We start from the raw sequence: 20152 nt of genomic DNA on the forward strand, positions 1-20152 counted from the left end.
CCAAAAGTAGAGTTTAGGTAGGTGAGGAAAAGATTATTGGTAATGTTTCTAGTTTGATCCAGTTAACTAAAAACAGAGGAGGACTGAAAAATCAGAAATCTTTATTTGACTTAATTTATTTAAAAATGATATACATAATTAAACCAGGCAATCACCTGACCAAGCAATTTAATTATACCAATAGCAAGAAATAATTATTGTTTAGAAAAATTAGTCATTAGTGAGCAAAGCCAACCAAAGGGGAGAGGGGGAAGACATCAATTTCAAAAGGAAGAACTTCACTGTAAACATTTGTGTTTATAAACTATCTTATCAGAATACATAAAAGCAAAGTAGAGACTGTGTAACAGGCAACTGGGCCAGGAGCCCACATAAAAAGGATAAGGAACACAAGAGTGGAGGAAATACTGCAGATACAGAAATAGCCATTTAATAAACAAATCATCATCATCAATGACCATATTTTTACCAAAGAATAAGCATTCCAAAGAAGCACTATTTGGTTAATACAAAAATTAATAAGAAAGTTTTAAAGTGCACATTCCCTGAAAAATTCATTTTTATATGTAATACACATATTTACATCCAAAGATGACTATTTTAAAAAGTCTATGACAATCAATCTATCTGACCTTGCAACAAGCCCCAGATACAGTTTGTGATAGTTTTTGAGTGTGGATATGAAATTATTGCCAGTGAGAACATTTCAATGTCATCTACATTTTCACTTGGATGTTTTTCAGTCCCCAAATTTGTAACCTTGGGGTAGCCAATGGGATGCTGGTGGTATGATAGCATATTAAGAAATGTTGGGGTTTTCCAACATGTTCTACTTTAAATACAGTTATGATTATTAGACTTTTTATTATACTACTCACACAGGGTTTCTTGTTGCAAGGACACCCTTAGGAGGAACATATTATTAAGGGAGCAGAGCAATACTAAATGAATGGTGTTCAGTGGCAGGTTGACAGAAGTCTATCATAGCAGATGTTAAACTATAATATAAATTAATTTGTATAAAGTAAAAATAATTTAAACACACTCATATCAACTGATAAAATTTGAAGTTACACCTCTCATATGGTTCTTCGGGTAACCCAAATTATATTTTTTGGAAAATGTCATAATGCTTTTAAAAAAGAACGAATCTGTAATGCTAAAGTAAAACTTTAAAAAATGATATAGAACAATTTATTTTACAAAGGAGGCAATAAAGTTGTTTCAAGTAAAGAAACATGAAGGAGGTTTGTAATAGTGTAGGACTGTCCTACTTTGGGCACATCACGAGAAGGCAGGATTCTTTGGAAAAAACAATGATGCTGGGAAAAACAGAAGGCAACAGGAAAAGAGGAAAAACAAGTAGGTGGATTGACTGCACAAAAGAAGCCATAGGCAGGAGTCTACAGGAGCTGAGCACGGCTGCCGAGGCTGTGGACATCACTCATTTCAGAGTCGCCATGAGGCAGAGCCAACTCAAGGGCAAGTAACACTCACATAAGATCCAGCACTTCTCAGTACGTGTGCTGAGCTGCTTTCAGGAGAGTCCTGAAACAAGTACTACTTTATACCAATTGTGGCAGAAAAGTGGCGGCGGGGCGGGGGGGGGGGGGGGGGGGGGGTCGGGGGGGGGGGGGAGTCTGCACTAATAGCTGCACTAACAGCCAATTATAAAAAATGTAGATAATAAGAATCATAAAACATTTAACGAATTAACACCCACTTGATTAGGTTAGCATTAGCAGGAAGGCATCATCTCAAAGGCGTGGCCAAGAGGGTAAATGGTTCCCTTGAGAATAAGGAGAGGAGCTCTAAGTGATAACAGGGTAGCACCGAAGAAAATCAGGATGAATAAATTTTGTATTGAATACTGCGTAAGGAATGCAGGTTGTCTACATTTCCTACTTGAATCCTACAGAAATGAGGAAATCCAATTATTTTCAGCTAAATTGCATTGGCATTTTTATAGCACCCTCCAATGAATGAGCAGTTTGGCCCCAGAAGAATGTAACCTATGTATAAACTCCTTATTTTTAAGGGCCTTTGCTACCTGTATGATGAATCTGAGAGAAGGTACTAGTAGATGAAGCAAATTCAAAGGAGAACCTCTGTCCCCACTCCTAGTAAAATGCTTGGTAGGAGAGGCTGAAATGCATAAAGTTAATATCCTGTGGCCTTTTTGGGTGCTATTTGTGGATCAAACTTTTCTATGCTTTTTCTGGTCCCACTGATGCCTGGTTTTACACACCATGGAAGGAAAACATTTTATAAACCAAAACAAGAGCTATCCTATCTTCTCACTCTAGAGATCAAGAGCGCTCACAATCTGCAGACTCCCTGAGTTGTGGCTCTCTGAGCCTATCTGAGCTCAGGCTCCACACAGTCCGAATGTTTCAACCATCACTGGCCGGCCCGCACCTCCTATAGCAATGGCCTCCAAGGTTTTCATTTTTTAGTGTTGTTGTTTTTTAAACTGCAATTCACAATAGGAAATAACATTTTATATTGTGACCTAGTATACACAGTATATAGAGTATTTAACCAAAACAATATTTTGGACACAATGTTTGATCTTGCTCCATACACTGATCTCTTTTCTTTTCTATTCCACTTTTGAAATATTCAGGGCTTGAGCTGTTAAATTGATTTCATGAACCACTAATGGGTTAAGACTTGTAGTTTGAAAAACAGTGCCCTTGAGGATGTTGGTTGATCTTGAGAAAAGGTAAAAAGTAATGGCCCTGGAACCTGAACAGATTTCTCTGAGTGGTGTTGGCTGGCACACAAAACACCCGTCCCACATGGCTACTTCCATTTTCAGGGTGTTCAGCACACACCTTCCAACTCCTACCGGCAAACTGACCCAGTACCTTCTCCCAGTCTTCCTTGTACAGGGGCTCTGGCTTGGCCTGAAGGGTCAGAGGACTGGATAACAAGGTGCAGAAAAGTCAGCACTGTGTCTCCTCATTGTTTACCAGACAGAAATAGGACACTATGTAGAGGATATTTCTATGGGTGCATATGTGTTCACGGGGATAATATCACTGCTACTCCCATCAGAAAAAAATGAAAGAATTATGATAGAAAAAGTTAAAAAAAATTTCTTACTAATTTGAGGCCACAGGATAGTTGGAATGGATTAGGACTGTAGAGGAGAAAGGGCCAGGGAAGGGACCAGAAAATAACTCAGCTGTATTACACAGATGATGGGAACATCCCCTCCCCCCGCCCCCCCGCCCCCCCAATCTCACTTGGGAAGGAGCAGCTGACACTCCCACTGTACTAGGGGAGCCTTTGGAGACGTGCACATGTTCTTTGGTTCAGAAAGTATTTTGTAGAAGTGAGGAAATCACAAGCTTCTTTTTGTACCAGAAATCAACATTTTTATCTCTAGTAATCACAGCTTTCTGGAGGAGAGTTGGCAGGGAACCGAACTCTGCCTTGGGTATCATACAACAACCATGGACCAGAATATACGCTGGACTAGAACTGAGGTCCTGGAGCCACAGCTGACACATAATACAAAGAAAGAACTGACCTAAAACTCAGGACCTCATTCCATAGCAACTACTCAACAACAAGCTTAACATTCTCAACAAGTTTACAGAACTCAAACTACCAAACAACAAGCTTGAAGTTTTCAAATAGAAAGACATTAAGTGTAGTAAAGTATAATTCAGGGCATTGTTTTCAAATTAATAAGATTATAGACTCTATAAAATTCAAGAAAAAAGAATATAGAAATAAATCCATAATTGTAAAGTGTTAAAAATGCTAAAAAGACGATGCATCAGATCTACTGTTTCAATAAGAACAACCTAAGACAATTGGAAAACTACTGCTCTTGACATTGTAGGTCTTTCTACTTTAGGAACAGAAGAAGGGACAGGAGGTGGTGACAGGTAGAGGACTGGTGAGAAAGAGTAAGAAAAGACATTTGGAGGTTCCTCTTGGTGAGGGAACAGAAGAGGCGTACTGGCTCTGCAAAGGGTGACAGTTACAGGACCCACTCCTGCTGTCCTCCTGAGGGCACCAGAAGACTCTCCCTGCTAGTCTTTCAGGCTTCTGCCCTTTATCATGGGGCAACCAAGGAGTTATGGGCCTGATTTTTTTTTTCTGAGAATAAAATCATGAAACTGGAGTAGGTAATGAGGAACTTGGCTAATGGCACTGAATGGAACTCGGGGAGAGCAGCACTGCGGAGGAGGACAACCTGCTGGGATTTCTGACTACCCTCTGCTCTCGGGTTTAATTCTAATGTCTGCAGAATCGGAAGAGCTCAGCAACAGAGAAAATGTGTCATCAAGGGATTGCACAGTATCATGTGAAATTTGTCATCTTTCGATTCAATTTATGTTCAGCAAAGAAAAAGGAAACATTCTGGAGGAAACTATTGATAATAAACAATGCATTTTTATAATAAGAGGGAAATCAATAGTAGTGAGTAGCAGGATTTGGTCAGGAATACATATAATTACGGTCTGGCATGCTGTTTATTTTAGCTTTTACAACAAAGCAAAGGGTTTGAGGAACCTGAGGAGCATTTCACAAGTCTCTAATCCAAAAAACAGTTTAAACAATTTCATGGCACATACAACATGCATCAAATACTCTGTAATATTTAATAACTAAATAAGACACTGTGTCATTCTTTTCATAGTTCATGATCACACATTCATCTTCTTTCACTTGAGAAAGCCCATTAATATTATTTTTACTAATGATTTTTGTTCTGACGAGCTATACATTTGAAAGAATGATTCTCGTTTGAGTAACTGTAGAGAAAGCAAACTGTAAATTTCCAATCTGTTACCAACAGGACAGGTTCCTGGGTTAGACTGTAGGGTGCATACCTATATTGTGAGAGGGGTTATCTGGTCTGAAGCATAACTCCTATTTAAGATGGTGGGAATTTTGTTTATTTCATCATTACCAGTGAGTAGAAAGTGGGTGTTGCTAAGGCTTCAGGAATTTTCCTTCAAAGTGGCAATCTATCAAAAATATGAGCTGCGTAAACCATCTCCTAAGGAGATGGCCTGAGGAACTATTTCTAAGGCGTCAGAGTTCTGAGGAGGGTTTTCTCTTTTGGGGTATGACACTCATTTTACAAGCCTTTCTTAAGATGAGGCTTGAAAGGATATTATTCAATCTGGATTAGATATAAAACGATTTTTTTAATATTCATGCTGTGTATTTGAAGTACAGTTCAAACTTATCCTTTATAAAAATAAGGAAAATGTTATCAAAATATTTATCTGTAAAAAGAACTACATGTTTCTAAAGAAATCACCACTAAAGTTCTCTTGATACTACTGAGGCAATGTTTGATTTGATCATTGATTTGATCACTCCCATCACTTATTCAGAGTTGGAAGTAGGCATGAGAGAAGTTTAAAGTGTAAACTCAGAACATTAATCTTAGCTCCATATGAAGGCTAACTATAGGCAATTTCTCCACCAGTGCAGAGAATCACCTAGAGCAAATATTTAAGATTTATTTTTAAAATGTTTCTCTTATAAAATAATTAGAATTTTAACCCAATGCATGATTCAAGTTAGAAAACCAGATAAGTTGAAGTATTTTAATCACATAGCTGTTTTACCTGATTCTAACCAATATACACATATATATTTTATGTACTTAAAATTACTTCTGTACTATGGTTCCCAAACAGGTTTAGGAAGGTACACGGTAGAAGCTGTTAGGGTTAATCACTGTGTCTTCGGGCAGTGTTCTCCGTCAGAGGGTCGGGGAAGGCTCTCTTGCTTCTTCTAGCTTTGTGAGGATCCACTGTTGTGAGGAAATAAACCAACATATGCTTACTTCTATGAACTTGTAATGAAACTCAAAATGTACTGAATGGAAATATAGAAGTGGGCTTTCCAGTTTCGTTAGGTATATTATCATAGCCAATAATTCAATTTATCTTGTGTAAGAGATCATTTACTCACTTAAATGGCCCAGATGGCTCAGGGTCAATGGCACTGACTTTTATTTAACAGTAATAATAATATTGTTTTAACGTCACTGAACTGGAATGTTCATCTTTAGAATAAGAAAAGTAAAATAAACCATCCTGAGAGAAAGGGTAATTTGGCAGCTGGGCCAACTCAAGCACAGTGTGCAAATTATCTATGCAAAATTCCTTCCAACCTATCCCAATTCTATGCCACAAACCTTCATGATTCCATTTACAGGATTCTACTGATTAAGAATAATTACATATTCTACAGTGGGTAGGAGGAGCATAGCAACATTCTTGAGCACGTTAGTTTTGAAAAGGTTTGAAATGACAAACATAAAACACATATGTAATGCAAACCTTTCTATCAATAATGTCTATAATCACTGGGCTTGTGTGACAGATAAAAGCCTTGGAGGTGACATGGGTCATCCCACTACGGTATCTGTGCTTCTTTACCTTAAAAAGAACCTAGAGGGAATAGCTCTAGGATAAGGAGAGAAAGAGAACTGAGCTCAGTAGCCTTTTCTGGATGTTTCCAGCAGAGCAGGAAGATTAAAAACAAACCTTCTGGGACAAAAACACATGGTGACAGAGATTACATGGAAAACTTATTGCAGAAAAACTGAAATAGGTGGTAATGCTCTTCAGCAATGCGAAAAAGATGGCCTCAAAGTCACACTGTTATCATTCTCTATTCTGTCTCCCCGTTCCAGGCAACAAACATATCGAGGCTCTAGTCACTTTCTTCCTCTTTCTTTGTAACTTGACCCCCTTTCAGCTATCTACTGGTAGTATGCCAGTGTGGCCTTGTATCCCAATGTCTGGATAGAAAATTGCGCGGCACATGCTAAATGGTCCGAGGTTCCTAGTTTGGGGCCCAGATGTGAGAGTGAACTGGTAAGTAGTCACACCCAATCAGGACCAATGCACTATGAGGGCAGGAGGCCCAGGGATTCAGTAAAGGGGCCTTGTGTTCTTATTACAAATTTCATGACACAGAGAGTACAATTCAGTATCAGAAATAGCAACTTCGTTTGATTAACAAGGTAGATAATCAGTCCGTAATCTTCCTTTTCTTGACAGTACACCTCCTTGTAACTGCCCAAACCCCTAACGTATGCACAGGGCTTTTCAGCTCACATCATTCCTATTTGTTGGCAACTAAGGTTAAACGACTTCCCCAAGGTGCCACAGTCAAGAAGGATCAGGACCTGTATTCAGACCTGGATTTTCTGACTACAGGCTTGGCTCCTTCTGCTATGTGCCAGGCTATAGTAATTGTTTTTAAATCACCATAGCTACACAGAGGAGAAATCTACAATGTGGGGCATCCTTTCCTGCTGGAGCTGGTAGATTAGCTTTAGAATGAAATAACTTCTTTTGTTTGACTTTTTCACAAGTATTACAGTTAGGATTTAAAATCAGATGGCACCATTTGACACAAAAAACAAGTAGGTGTGTTGAATTCAATCTAATGAAAAGCAGCGTTGGGGAAATATTATCTAGTCACATATATTAAAACAGTCAAAGCAGAAGAACATAACTAAAAACAAACAAAACTTGTCTGCCTTAAAAACAGTCCAGCTTCCAGGACTATGAAAAGCAAAGCTGCTGTTTATGTAAAAGATCTGTTATATTTACCCTAGCATCCTCTGCGGTCTTGAAGTTAATTATTTTTCCAAACTCTTTGGCATGGAATACAGACTTCACCCGTTCCTATAAACAGAATAAGTGACTTCATTAAAAATGAAAAACCAGTTGTAGAAATATGATAAAAGAAATGGCATGTAGTTTTAAAAATTGTTGCTTCAAGCATCCATTTTACACAAATCACACACCTTAAAAAAAAAAAGTCAAGAATGGGAAATCAAGAAGATTCAAAGACAAACGGAAAAAAGAAAAGCTAAGCATTAACACATCCATTGTCACTAAACCTAAGTTAAAAAGCCTTAGGTACAATGTTATAGCTAAAGCCATAAAGGGTTAGAACAAAGGATGGGAAGGAGGGAAGTCTGGGAGGAGTGCCACTGTTATTCCCCTCCAAAAAACTTTCAGGTGATTCTTGATATCTGGCCATGGAATAATGATGATTTTAGCTCAAAAATGATATACACGTATGTTTACATACATACATGCATGCATATGTTTATGGGTGTGTGTGCATGTTTGTATGTATCCATGTAACTTCTGACATTTTAAACCACTCATTGAGTAAGAATGTAGCTAAGGATCAAAGAAATCAGGGTGGGTCCAAGATCCTATATGATAGTCTTCCAAATTTTGCACTCCTTCAGTATTCTGTTCAGTGTCTGTAGGGAGAACCGTCTCATGTACATACTAAGTATTAGAGGGACAAACAGAAGAAATGGAATTCTTGAGGTGATAGTGCTATTTACCGCTATTAACTAAGCGTAGGGTCATAGAAGATGCAATGTGGAGGTTTTTACTAGTCTAACAATTCCTATAAGTCATTCCAATAGCCATGCAAATATAGACTCCAAAAGAAATCAGATTCTTTCATTAAAAAAAAAAGGATGACTGCTAATACAATGTCTCAAGAATAGGTAGAAGGGGGGAGAAATTAAGGAGATAAGAAGTTTATTCTTGGAAAGAGAAAAAAAAATATGGGAAAAAGCCAGAAAATCAGTGTAGGCTAGAACAGAAGCTAATAGCCACTCTTCGTTATTTCATAGGTGGCCACAGGGCCTTTCATTTTCTGAATGAATCAGAGAAATTCTCAAGGGGAAAAGTTGGTCTAACATCCCCCAGAACTAATGTCTGGTCCACTCCCCCCCCCCCCCCCCCACTCTCTGGACTGAGTGGTAAGATTGGAGAAACGCTCTTTACTGGCTATGTATAGGGAAGGGCAGTTTTGCTCTAGGGGCCAGCCCAGAAGACATCTGCTGCTTCTGCCTGCCTGCGCCCAGTGCCACTAATCCATTAAGCACTTTCTGAATCTCCTCTGGGTAACTATTTCTCACCTTCTCTCACACCAACACTTCAGACAGAGATGACCCTTCCTTCCTGGGATTGATTTAGGAATAAGCAAGTGACCAAAGGTGCCCCAGTGTGAAGCTTTCATTCTGCTGAGCTGCCAGGATAGAAGCCTGGAGCTTCCCTGGCCATCCTGCCATGAAAAGATAGCCAGCTCGAGAATGAAGCTGCCACTGAAGAAAGCAGAACCTAGGGATGAGGGTGGCGCAGAAGGGGAGCAGGAAGGAGGAGCAGAAGGCAGGGAGAATAATTATTAATGACATCATTTGAGCATATCTAAGTTATGATATAGACTTAGACTTTTCACTTTACATGAGTCAATTAAGTCCCTCAAAATCAAAATAAAAATAACAAAGAAAAAACTTACCTTGGTTGAGTCACAATATTTCCTAACACAGTCAGTGCCAAAGTGGCCCTACACATACGTATTCGGTCAAATACCTTGAGGTCAAATGCATTATTTTTATCACATATACCTACATCTATTACTATACCTATATACTACTATATCCTATAATCCCTAGTGCAATCATTACAACTTACAATGAAGTCTCTATTGATTTACCAAATTACTAGAAATTCACTGTATTTTACATCAACATCCAATGCCAGGCACCGTGCTAGCTGCTGGAAATCAAAACAGAGAAAGAAATGGTCTCTGCCTTCAAGATTATGACTGAATTGGGATAGGAATGGGCTAAGAATATCTATAAAAAGAGAAGGAACTATCAACTATCATCTGTTACTTTGCAAGTGTCCTTTTGTGAGATTTTCAAGGAAAACTATTCTCCATGGCACTGCTAGGGATTTTGAGGTATGCAAATGATTTTCTCATTTTGGTGTCTTGGACAGCAGTGAGAGGGTAACGTGCTATTACTGAATATAAAATAAGGACCCAGGAATTTGTTGGGAATGTTGTTGTCAACGTAATAGCATGCAATGTAGCATATTTCTTTCTTTTCTTTAAACCTGTGTAAGACAGCAGGTATAAAGGAAAGCCATAGGAAGACAAAGCAACATCTATAAAAGAGAGGAAACGTACAAAAGTAAAGAGGACTATTTCAGTGCGCTATGTTCAGTTCCAAGTTAAAAAAAAAAAATCTATTCAAAGTACCTTTGCTTCAATTCGCAATCTTCTTCCATGAACAATGAATGGCTCTTTGGTAAACTCATCAAAACTGTACTGCCACTCACATGTAAGCTGTCCAAATGTTCCTTTTGTTACAAACAATACCCCACTGCAAAAAAAAATCACTTTGAAAATCGATACACTTATATCCAACAATATAATAATATCAGGATACACATTTTTTTCGAGTGCACACAGAACATTCACTGAGACTATATTCTGGGTCATAAAAAACCTTAATGAATTTAAAAGAACTGAAATCTTATGAAGGTTGTTCTCAGATCATGATGAAATTAGAAACCAATTAACAGAAAAATAAGAATATTTTTAAATGCTTGAAATTAGCATACTTCTAAATAATCCAGGGGTCAAAGAATCTCAAACGAAATTGAAAAATATTTTTAACTGAATGAGAATGAAAATAGATCATAACCAAATTTATGGGCTGCAGCTTAAGCAATATTAGTGGGGAATTTATAGCATAACATACTTATATTAGAAAAAATAAAGTAGATATAAAGTCAAATATATAAGGTACTTTATAAGAAAAAAATTTTTGTGCAGAACCTATTATCAACCAATATTTTGGGGAACTTTCATGTCATTAATACTTTAGAATAAACACTTTTATTACTCAGGCTCCATGTAATATGTTTACCAACCTACAAGAGAAAGAGGCTTTTAAAATTATTCTTGTTTTCCCTCATTTGGAGGGGAAAAATATCTCTTCTCAGCCTTTTGGCTAAGATCAAGTGTGGAGGGGAAAAATAAAGCAATGAAAATGCATTCTATGATAATTCTATTTAATCCTCCCTTCAAAGGCTTTTCTTCCCCAATTCTTCCTTCTGGTTGAGACATCAATTACAGGTACAATCAGAAGTTTCTTTAAGTAACATACACATTAAGGAATTGAGTTAAAGAAAGAAATTTACCTTCTGGTTATCATTAACATATCTGTTTTATTGATCATGACATGGGTAAAATATTTGTATTTTGCAAATCTTCCATTTTCTATGACCTAGAAAAGGTGAGAGAAAAAATCAATAATTATTCCTATTGCAATGTAAGAAATCCCTTATGATCTTCTAAAACCATTTCTTAATGGGGTCAAGTCATTAACATATTTATACAATAAATATATCATCAGAAAACTGAATATTCACAAAATAATTGCTCCTACTTGTTTAAAAACACCTATGTTCAATGCTTTATTCAAGATCACTCAATTGTAGCTATACCAATCTTTAAAAAGAAGTCTTAATACCTTACAAACTCACTGAGACAGTAAGTTTACTATTAAACTATCACATTCATTTTATCTTGGGAACTATATTAGTATTTGATCACATCTATACAGAAACACACGTAAACACACATATTTAAATATATGTAGCACATAAATTACTATTAACTCTCATCTTGCCTCTTCCCTGGAATTTTCCTACCTGCCTTATATATATGCTTTTCTTTCTCAATCTCACAACTCATCTCTCTATATAAAAGGCTAAAATGCTAAGTGTCCCTCCGACCGTCTGACCGGTCACTATGATGCGCACTGACCACCAGAGGGCAGATGCTCAAAGCAGGAGCTGTTAGCCATTTACAAAGAAACAACACTGTGGAACTGGTGCTGACAAAGAAACACTCGGCTTCCCCCAAGTGGGACACAGGCCCCACCACCACCCCAGAGTGACAGCCCACCAAATCGCAACCAATGCTGCCAAGACCCGATGGTGCAAAATGTGGCACACAACCCAGCCCAGCCCGGTGACTATGGGTGCCAGGTAATGATGTCACATAGCAACGCCCAGCTTCCTCTCTCTAGTGAGTAGCCTCCTTAGAGTTTCTTCAGCCCAGGAACATGACTTTATAGCCAGGTGCAAACATTTCACACTTTAACCAAATGTCTGTGAAGCATTTTCACGTGCCTCATCTCATTTGATCCTCACAGAAGTCCTGGAGTAGGTTGATAGGAGACTCGATAGAATCCTATTTTCTTTTCATTAGCCGGAAAATGGAGATTTAGAAAGTTTAGAAACTTGACCCAACTGAAAAGAAATGGTGGACCTTGAAAATGACTTCAGGTTTTCTCACTGTGCAGAATATAGTCAAACACTGCTGCAGTTAAATATTTTATCCTTTCTTCTCCCTGTGTGATCTACAATAATAATCTGCTTCATGTTGATATTTACTGCTGTGTTGCTGACAATTACCCGAAAGAGAAGTTGGGGTGCTTCACTGGGCTGGAAAAAGTTTAGCTAAATCAGAAAGCAGGTCTAATTAAGCAAGTTTATTCTATATCTATAAAAGGCTAAGTTGACTTGCACATGTGCGATACATAGAAAGCTCTTGCTGGCACCAATCGCATGCGTGTGTTTCAATCTGTCATTGTTGAACGTGAATTTGATTGACACTTCCATTATAGAGAAAGAGCGAATAGCAATATTAAAGTATTTCTTCTAAATAATTTTCTTTCAATGTGCACAAATCTGTGCACTGGTCCACTAGTTAAAAAATAAGGTGTAGAGTATTTCTCGACAAACAGGGAACCCCAGGACCTAGTTAACCTATGCACTGGCCTTTAAGTTTATTTTCAAGACTGATTAAACACTATCTATCCATGACATTGTCAACAATCCTCTGTTAGAAAATTATGTTCCATGAGGATATATATATATATATATATATATATATATATATATATATATTTAAAAAACTAAAAGTATTTAGCCTAGAAGAAAGGTAATGAGTGACTTCTTAATAATTTTGTTTGAGAAGCCTGATAGAATAGTTTTCATTTCTATTAGAGACAGAAGTTAAAACGACAACAAAAAAACAAACAATAAAATAAAACCCCAACTACAACATCAGGGTGAGGCATACAAATGAATTAAATGGAAAAATTTTCTAACTTTAAATTTTATAATATTGAGGAAAGAACATCTTTACTATTACTTGTGGTAGGCAGGACACGTAAACACAAATTTCTTGAATTACAAATAAAAAAGGGACATAACTACAGATTCAGAAGGAAGTAATAAGAATTATTAGATCACAAATTATATAAATGAATTTGAAAACAGCTTGGTGTTGGTAGAAGTTATAAAATGACCAAAATGCATATAGGACTTCATAAAATTCTATATATACAAATATAGGAATTTATGAAATCAAAATAGCATTTCAAGTTCCTGGGCAAAAACATGTATTATCAAAAAATGGTGTTTCAGGGTTAGGGATCCCTACTTCTCTCCATATACCAAATTAATTCCACATGGATCATTTATTTAAGCATATAAAGCAACCATATAGAGGTACTAAATAATAACATTTTAATAATCTTAAAGTGGGAATGGCTTAAATATAAAATACAAAGTCCCTAAAACTTAATGTAAAAGAATTCCTGAGTACATGAAAATTAAATACCTCTAAATGGCAAAACAATAAGTAAATAAACAGAAATAAAATAACACAAAACCCAAAAAATGTTTGGAAAACATTTGTCAATACAGAGTTATAGAGCCAATTTCCAAACAAAGAGAATTCTAGGAATATGAATAAACCAATGTAAAAAAATGAGTAAATCAATAGGAAAATGTGTAAAGTCTATTAACAGGTAGGTCAGCAAAACACAAACAAAATGTGACCAATAAACATATGAGAAAATCTTCAAATAATTTCAAAGTAAAAAAATGCAAATCAATTAAATATATTCTTTGAGTCTCATTTTATGTAAAACTATCCCAAAATATACATATATAAATCTTCATGGCAATATTGTGTTAAAAGCAAAAAACATAAATGTCAATTAATAAGGGACTATTTAGCTCTAACTGGTTTGGCTCAGTGGATGGAGCATTGGCCTGTGGACTCAAGGGTCCCAGGTTTGATTCCGGTCAAGGGCATGTACCTTGGTTGCGGGCACATTGATGTTTCTAACTCTATCCCTCTCCCTTCCTCTCTGTAAAAAAAATATCAATAAAATGTTAAAAACAAAAAATAAACAAACAAAAATACACCAGTCAACATTTGCATTTGGCCCCCGTATAGACAACCTTTCACATTATTTTTTTTTAAATAAGGGACTATTTAAGTAAATTATAGTATAGCCATATAATGGGACATTATGCAGTAAGGAGCAAGAAAAAGATAGATGTGTGTACAGATATAGAAAAATATGCCATCTTGTGGAAATACTGAGAATGAATGGGGGGGAAGCAGAAAAAATGTATACTTATTTATATGTGCACAGAAAATTTCTGGAGGGTTGGTTGTAACACACCAATCTGCTCTTTGCACTTATCTCTGGGCTTCCAAAGAATAATAATGGAGGTGGAAATGAAGCTTTATTTTTTACTTTATATCCTTTTGTTTCAGTTTAGTGGTAGTTGAAATGAAATTAGCTTAGAAGTACTTACTTTCTTTTGTTTTATATAGCCAAGTTTTAAAAGCAAGAATACAAATGTTGATCTCAAGAATATCAACTGCTACTAGGAGTCAAGAGTCTATATATCCCTATTTTAACAAAAATAATGTTATTTCATGAACAAATTTTAAAAATTAGCCAAGTTGCTAAATCTTCTTGCTATAATCATGTATATCCATATAGCAATTCAATAAAAAGGTTTCAAACTTTAAAAAAAAGAATCTATACACCTCATTAAAAGATCTAAACCTTTAAATCAATTAAAAGCTATGGTTCAACTCTGACCTCAGTACCTAGCTTCTATTTCTTTTTTAATTCTTTAAAGTATTACATGAGTCTCCTTTTTCCCCCATTGACCTCTCCCCGGCCGCTCCCACTCACCAGCACATGCTCTCACCCTGCTACTGTCTGTGTACATTGATTATGCTCATATGCATGCATACAAGTCCTTTGGTTGATCTCTTATTTCAACACTAGAGGCCTGATGCACGAAATTTGTGCACTTGGGGGGGTCCATCAGCCTGGCCTGCACCCTCTCACAGCCCGGGAGCCCTCAGGGGATGTCCGACTGATGGCTTAGGCCCACTCCCTGCTTAAGCCGGCAGTCAGACATCCTTAGCGCTGCCATGGATGTCCCGATACCACCGCTGTGCTCTCTAGTCGTGAGCTGGGCTCAGGGCTTCTGGCTGAGCGGGGCTCCCCCTGTGGGAGTGCACTGACGACCAGGGAGCAGCTCCTGCATTGAGCGTCTGCTCCCTGGTGGTCAGTACGCGTCATTGTGACCGGTCAGTCTGCCATTTGGTCGACTTGCACATTAGCCTCTTACTATATAGGATTGTGTTAAGTTTGGGCACTGGAGTTGAGCCTGCCTCACATCACTTTCCACTTTTCAGACCAAATGTAAATCAAATCTAACATGCGCATATATGCAATTAAACCAATTTCAATAGTCACAATAGCATCTAGTATAAATAAAAATTATAAAGTCCAAAAAGTCGTTCATGTGATGTTTTTCTGGAGTTCATGAAAAACTTGAGCTATTACACTTGAAAGACGAATGGACATTATAATCCAGTCTACTCTGAAACATAAAATGAACTGTATTCTTTGTTATTAAAATGGATATACAGGTGTTCAAAAAATGTATAGACACTGTAATAGCTGATAGTTCAATTTTGAAAATGAAATGTATTTTAATAAACACTCCCTTTATTCAAAGTATGTGTATACATTTTTTGGGACACCTTATATTTGAATAAATGTCAAAGGTAACTCTTTATATAGCAAAATTTTGCTGGTCAGTCTCCATTACAAATATGTAAATATGAAATAAGAACAGCACTATGAGCAGAAGATAGAACTTTAGAACTAAATCCCATAGAAACATGAGAGAATGGCCCCCTCTTGCTGTAGAGTCTACAAATATCATGTATTAGTAACAATTTCCTGACTTTGTAAATTCCTTGCATATTAGGCTTTATAATTTTCAGAACGTCATTATATATTACTTTATGGGGGAAAAACAACAGAATTTTAGACGTGAAGGAATATTATTGTACATCCAAACCAATCTTTTACTTTTAGAAATCGAGGATCAGGTGAGTGTCTTATCCGTCTAATCTTTACAACAATCTTGTATAGTTCGTAGAGTTAAGTGACTTGATTGGGGTCATAACGTCAGTTGCAAAAGTGGGCTCAGAGAAGTGGTTTATTTCTAATTCCAGTGTTCTCACTGTATCATGATGTCTCCTCTTATGGTGTCAGTCATGTTTTCCCACGGTACCTCAAAAATACCTTCAATATTCCTGGGTACGGGGTGTTGCAGAAGCAGACTGCTAAAGCCACTTAGGCTGCCAGTTTTTTGTTTGTTTTAGGTTAACAGGGTCCAAATAGTTTAGTGTTAATATACTACCTTTCTCCATCCCAAACAGATGTTTTTTTTTTTTTTTTTTTTTTTTTTTTTTAAAATATATATTTTATTGATTTTTTACAGAGAGGAAGAGAGAGGGATAGAGAGTTAGAAACATCGATGAGAGAGAAACACCGATCAGCTGCCTCTTGCACACTCCCTACTGGGGATGTGCCCGCAACCAAGGTACATGCCCTTGACCGGAATCGAACCTGGGACCCTTGAGTCCGCAGGCCGATGCTCTATCCACTGAGCCAAACCGGTTTCGGCCCAAACAGATGTTATGTAAGAATTTTACTACTAAAATAATTTGTGATACCCTTTAAAACAAATGAACTAGCAAAACTCGGGCTAGGAATCATTATGTAGAGCCTTTGCCTAAAGACCAAGATTTGGCTGAACTACCAAATGATTTGGCTGAAGTATCAAGTACTAGCCAATACTTTAGATATGTTAGCCTCATTTAACATCCTATAATGTTAAAGAAAAAACAATTTTTTCCTTATTCATAAAAATACATATGAATTACCTATCATTGTTTAAGAATCTTCTTAAAGAAATAAACAGAGAAACACCAAGGTAACTGCATTCATTACATATAACTGACAGAATCTGTAGACAACAATTCAAATGTCTGGTTATTGCTCAAAGAATCCCTTGTTTTGCATTAGAAAATATGTGTATGTAAACCTTAGTTTATTAGATATAAATACATCCAAACCAAATTGATCACAAACTTAGAAATGCACATAAAGTAGGAACTTGAAAGATGGTGGTATTAGGGTTATCTTCTGCTAATATCTGTACTTCCTGTCAGGTATGCCCCGATACATTAGAAAGAAAACACAAGCTAGAAAGTATTATGCAGAAAATATTTCTAACTCTCAAATCACACAAACACTATGAAGTAGCAGAGTGATACAACAAAAATATTTCTGGAAAACACAAAGTAAAATATGAATAGATAGATATTAGCAACAAACCACTAACATGAAAGGCTTAAAATCCCAAACAATATCAAGTTGTCCCTCAGTATCCACAGGATTGGTTCGAGGACCACCTCCCTACTACCAACACCCACAAAAACCTGGCAGTGCTCAAGCCCCTTAGTTGGCCTTCCATATATGTGGGGTCCACATCCAATGATTCAATTCAGTGTGCTTGGTAGAACCACCAGATACGAAGGGCTCACTGTAAAGTGCTAATATTAGTGGGAAATATATTTAAGAAAATTGGATAAAGGAGAAGGGCACATAGTTTGGCTAAAAACAAAAAATTTGATTAATAACTAATTTTTTAAAGATCATGGGGGATAAAAGAAAAATGAAATCCATCTAGATGAAAGATAATGCTATCAAGCAAGAAAATCTACTGGACAACATATAAATGGTTTTATAGATTGGTTAACTTAATATTCAGGAGATTATGAATAAAGAGAAAAGGTTAGGAATAGATTATACCAAAAAATTAAACTTACTTTTAAAAAACAACAGAATTCAGGCAGGTAATTATAAATTAAAATAGTAAATGCTACAATGTCTTAATTGTTTAAGAAGTAGACAACTTGTTCAAGACAACCTTATCTTTAGAGAAAAATGTAATCAATAAGTATAACTTTCTTAGAGTTACGTGATTAAAGGTATGGATAAAAATGGTTTACTAACTCACTTCAAATGTGAAAGACTTTGAGGACCATGGCCAGGGAAAACAGGCATTCAACCAAGCTCCATGATCAACTAGTAGAAATCCATTGTCTCAAAGCTCAATGATTTCAATATATATAATAGAATAAATGTAAACAAGAGTGAAAAGTGATATTTAGCTTATTCCAGGAAACAAGTTGGTTAAAAACAACAACAAACAAATCTCATTGACTGACATCAAATCTGAAGAGGAATTACTCCCCCATACCTTTGTCTCTTCCCATGCTAATAAGCTATTTCATTTGGCAACCAAACTATAATCTATATTGACACTTAGGGCAGAAAAGCCGAGCACAACTCTGTGACATAAAATAAAATAAAATAATAAAATAAAATAAAATAAAATAAAATAAACAAAATAAAATAAATAAAATAAATAAATAAAATAATAAAATAAAATAAATAAAATAAAATAATAAAATAAATAAAATAAAATAAATAAAATAAAATAAACGATTCCTTAACAAATGTGAACTGTCATCAACTAGTCAACTAAGGCAGTCTGGAGAAAGGGGAGAATTACGTTCATGACATAATTACGTGCACTGACAATAATAAACCATTAATTAACCTACCTAATGCATTCTAGAAAAAGGGCCAAGAGGTGAGTTAGAAATAATAATGTAAGTGAGTAGTTACAAGAGTCTCTCTAATGAACCTCTATGAGCATCATTTATGACACATACTAAATATACTTGAAAACAATATTTCTTTTAAAATACTATATAACTCAGAGAAGTCCACATAACTGAGGGTTTTAAAAGTTTTATTATTATTGCTCACCAATTAGTGTGTGAAGTTGTCCTGATATTTTAACTAAAGTATTCTATTAACCTTGAAAGGAAAAAGAAGGATAATATTTAAATTACTTTTATCTTGATGAAGAGGAGACAAATGAGGAATATGGAATTGTACAATGATGACCAAGAATTAGCATCAACTGGTATTCATCGGGAATAACAAAAATATAACAAGTTCTTATTAGACATTGTATTAATAATTATATACTTCATTTGTTTTAATTTCAGCAACACCACCAACGTACTCTTATCTTGGTGTTATGTATCTCAACATCAAGAGACTGTTAACTACAATAATTAACTCTATTTTACAGTCTGGAAACCGAGGTCAGACAAGCATAATAAAACATTAAGCTAATAAAAGGTTGAAATTGAACTCAAGCTTACTTGGTTCCAGAATCTAGGCCCTGAGCCATAAGTTATTGCTACAACTTAGATAATTTTACTGTCAAGATGAGCACCGAAGAAATGTATATATTCCAGTAGATGAAGTGGGATTCCATTTTTACAACTCATTGGAATATGGGTTCAGATATCCCACGAGCTGCATCTTGTCTCTGGCAATGCTTCATTTTCATTTAATATGTAGAGATCCCTATTCTTTGGAAGATTGGGCATATCTTATGTGTCTTTTGATTCCTACAGTTCCTCAAAGCCTTACATGTAGTAGCTAATCAACAACTGGAAATGAGACCGTGAAGATCCAACATTAGAGGGTTGGACCCTTAACATGGCATGTTATATTCCCAGTCACCAGAATTATACAGCTCATTATGATTATAATCTCATGAGACGAGCAGGAATCTTGACTACTCTCTTTAGGACTGTAATCTTAAGATCTAGAAGAGTGGCTAATACATCACTAACAGGAGCTTAACAAATACTTGTATTAAAAAAATACACAGCATTAAAATTTTTTCTTGTAATCATATAAACTGTGCTACCAAATCATCCAGCAAAAATGCAATTATACATATATAATTATAAATTTACTCTTTTGGCAATTTTAAAATTCAAAGTAGCCTGGCAATTTATTTCAGAAAGATTAACTTTACATGAAATATCCAATCACTTATTCTTGTATTCCAATGCTGTAGATTCATGAGATCTCTACTAAAATACCTACCTAGACCCGAAGTACCACAAAATATCTAAATGTATCTAAATTTCTCCACATTGGTTCTTTTATGTGTCTTTAAGGGTTAATTTTCACTGAAAAATGGGT

The 20152-nt window shown here is 36.0% G+C and overlaps 1 protein-coding gene across 4 annotated transcripts in view; it reads right to left on the bottom strand.

Annotated features, from left to right (window-relative positions):
- Positions 1-12: 12 nt before the first annotated feature.
- Positions 13-20152, bottom strand: part of VPS13A (vacuolar protein sorting 13 homolog A) — a 215167-nt gene continuing 195027 nt past the window's right edge. For 2 of the 4 annotated variants that reach the window (XR_013814532.1, XR_013814533.1), the window contains 2 exons: positions 11022-11107; positions 10145-10198 (listed from right to left, as the gene is read on the bottom strand). Coding sequence is in view for 1 of the 4 variants with exons in the window: in XM_079790912.1 (XP_079647038.1) it covers positions 5741-5791; positions 7608-7682; positions 10075-10198; positions 11022-11107 (336 nt within the window). In the remaining 3 variants the exon portion in view is untranslated. Of the gene's footprint in view, positions 5792-7607; positions 7683-10074; positions 10199-11021; positions 11108-18910; positions 18962-20152 lie in introns of those variants that run through there. The other 2 variants (XM_079790912.1, XR_013814534.1) reach the window with 2 other exon arrangements.

The sequence above is a fragment of the Cnephaeus nilssonii genome (assembly GCF_951640355.1).
Source record: "Cnephaeus nilssonii genome assembly, chromosome: 14".
Lineage (NCBI taxonomy): Eukaryota > Metazoa > Chordata > Mammalia > Chiroptera > Vespertilionidae > Cnephaeus > Cnephaeus nilssonii.